Source organism: Sinocyclocheilus anshuiensis, unplaced genomic scaffold (genome assembly GCF_001515605.1).
Source record: "Sinocyclocheilus anshuiensis isolate Anshui unplaced genomic scaffold, SAMN03320099.WGS_v1.1 scaffold519, whole genome shotgun sequence".
NCBI lineage: Eukaryota > Metazoa > Chordata > Actinopteri > Cypriniformes > Cyprinidae > Sinocyclocheilus > Sinocyclocheilus anshuiensis.
In genome coordinates, this window is record NW_015549637.1 from 631326 (window position 1) to 634434 (window position 3109).

A 3109-nucleotide genomic window follows, 5' to 3' on the forward strand; every position below is an offset into this window, starting at 1 on the left:
CGATGACGAGTGATGAAGTGACTCTGAACTCCCGCAGGATCTTCATCACATCTTCTACATGGAGCACAGCACCGCCGCCCTGCTGGACGTGGAGGGAACTGCCATCAGTGGCTCAGGGAAAGCCGAGGGATCGAGCGCCGACAGCAGGAGCGGCATCAGAACCATCTGCATCAGTCCAGACGGGACACACCTGGCCTCCGGAGACAGAAAGGGCACACTCAGGTACAGATGATCATGTGTCAAACTGTCATGAAAATACTCAGTGCAAAAAAAATATCATTACATAAAAAAATGTAGTCATTTTATTATTTATTTATTTCATTATTGTTAAAATTCTGTTTATTTGCGTAAATTTCTTTTTTATTTACAATAATTTATTTTAATTTTACATTTAGATTTTTGTTTACTTTTATATCTATTTAATTAATTTATTTTTACTTTTTCATATTTATTTTTAATTAATTATTTACTTTATTTGTTATTTTATCAGTGAGTGTGTGTTGGACAGGTGTGAATCTGCTGGCCACTGCGAGTCGAGATCGTCTGATCCATGTACTGGACGCTGAGGAAGACTACGGTCTGCTGCAGACTCTGGACGAGCACTCGTCCTCCATCACGTCTGTCCGCTTCGCTGGTCAGAGCTCATTGTTCCCTGTTATTATGATATAATATACACAAGCAGACGTGCAGTGGGTGTTGATCTCTGTGATCTTGTGATTGTCCGTGATGTTTGGATCAGCCGCCGGTGACGGGACGCTGCGGATCATCAGCTGTGGAGCGGATAAGAGCGTTTACATCCGCACCGCTCACAGGGTGAGTCCCGAGAAAAACCACCAGAACCTCCGATCGAATCCAGAGTTTCTCTGATGCTCTGTTAAACTGAGTGTGTGTGTGTTCATGTAACAAAACTCTTTGCATGGCTTTAATTAATGGTACTAACCCTGGTTTAGACGGTCAGAGGAGCTGAATTCAAGCGGACTCATCATGTGGTTCGTAAAGCGACTCCTAATGACATGGATGTGGATCCCACCTGCAAGTACGCCGCCGTGGGCTGTCAGGACCGCAGCATCCGGTGAGGAGATACGGGTGTTGGTTTGAGACTGTGATGGCTTGAGTTGAGATGGTTTGATGATGTTGGTGTGTGTCTGTGGTTCTCTAGAGTGATCAACATCAGCAGCGGCAAACAGAAGAGATCCTTCAGTGGCTCTCAGACTGAAGACGGCAGTTTGCTGAAGGTCCGATCACTGACACACAGCTCAACCAGCGCTCACCGTGATTCAAACAAACACCCGACGTGTAGAAGCCGTTCACACAAAGAACAATAACTATAATAACGATATCAGCGTCCACACATCAGTCTGTTTATTATAAGCACTCGCTGCAGTTTTAAATACACAAGCTCTTTAAAATCAGATGGATTCTGATTGGATGTTAATGTTTCTTTCTGATAGTGATTCCAAGGATATTTTTCTTCTGTGTTGTTATCGTTATAGTTGTGTGCACTTACTATTCTCTTAGTGATTATTAAACGTGAACTGCCTTTTTTTTTTTCTTTTTTTTTTTGTACTGTTCTCTGAGGTCCACTTATAATGTTATCAAGATTTTTTTTAATCAAAAAACATCTCTGGAAAAAAAGCTCTGTTTGAGTAGGCGTGGTGGATTGTAGACTCTGAAGTAAACGCCCACTGCTGTGATTGGCTAACAGCTGTGTATGATTGACAGCGTACATCCTTCACAGATGGACGCTGCTGTGATTTAGGTCAAAAACGCATAAATACTCGGTACATATCAAACGATCTGTAATAACAGAAAAAGCAAGAGTGAGCACATAATAACAGTTCCTCACACTTGTGTGAATGTGTGAATCGGTGGGTGGGGCTAAACAGGCGGCACTGTAGAATCGGTGGGTGGGGCTAAACAGGCGGCGCTGTAGAATCGGTGGGCGGGGCTAAACAGGTGGTGACGTCGAAGCAGGCTTTGATCATCTTCTGTGGAGGCGGGGTTTAGCCACACTATTACGCCATAAAGAGGCACATTCCACAACACGTTTTGGTTCCACACTCGTTTTGGCAGATTGGCTTCAGTATAAGCTGTTTTTAGACTAACAAGAATGTTTTGATTTCTGAAACTTACAGGATGTTTTTATGGTACAATGACCTCTTATGTCAAAAGATCAAGGGAATTTTGATTACTCCGTTCATGACCCCTTTAAAATTTTATGGTTAAAGTTATTGTCAACATTATTGTTTTTGGTGTGAATGAGACTTAAAGAGTAAGTTCACAGATTTTCAACCAGCTTTGTATTGTTACAATGTTGGTAGTATCAGGGATATTATTGTTAACTAAAACTAAAAACATTAACGTTTTCATTACTTGAAATAAAATGAACATTAACTAAAATAAAGTATATATTAAAAACTTTTTCAGCTAGTTTCAGAGGCAACATTTCTCATTTTCATTGAAGTTTGTTTCAAAAATGTGTAAAATGCTTTAAATCAGGGGTGTCCAAACTTTTCCTAAAGGGGGCCAGATTCGACGTACTGAATTGTTGTCGCACAATGTTTTTCCTATTTTCGCGTTAGTGTTGTTGAGAATGTCAGCGTGGTTTCATCTGCCTTTGACATCTGCGGTTTGTATGGAAACCTCTGCTCCAAACTCAAACGCTCCTCACAGCGCTGTTTAGTGGTCTCGTGATCGAGATCAGTCAGCGAGTAAACGCATTTGTTCGGAGCTCGCGCTGCGCTGTCTTTAGGCAGAGCTAAAAACGGTCCGTGCAGCGCGGTTCAAACGAGTCGCGCTCTTCCGCTTTTGACGCGTTTTGGAATTCGCGTGCGCTAAAGAAATGAGAGCGCATATGAGTTATCAAATTGATATCACTCGCGTTTTACTGCTACATCTGGTCTAAAATGTAGTGCTGCCATCTTGTGTTGATTTTATTTTTATATTTTCTGCTTTCATGTTAATTTTAGTTAAAAATTTAGTAATTTTGTTGTGATTGTCCTTTTTATTGGTTTTTGTTGTTTTTAAATATGTCTAACATAGGGCTGGACGATATGGCCAAAATTGATATCACGATATATTTCTTAATTTCGGTCGATACGATATAATT

At 41.0% G+C, this 3109-nt stretch overlaps 1 protein-coding gene across 1 annotated transcript in view; it reads left to right on the forward strand.

The window, feature by feature from the left end:
• The window catches only part of LOC107659794 (mitogen-activated protein kinase-binding protein 1-like), a 28035-nt gene that overhangs the window by 8016 nt on the left and 16910 nt on the right, over nt 1–3109 (forward strand). Inside the window, 5 exon segments of the mRNA XM_016448822.1 lie at nt 38–326; nt 491–634; nt 740–813; nt 951–1072; nt 1160–1235. Coding sequence (XP_016304308.1) covers nt 38–326; nt 491–634; nt 740–813; nt 951–1072; nt 1160–1235 — 705 coding nt within the window.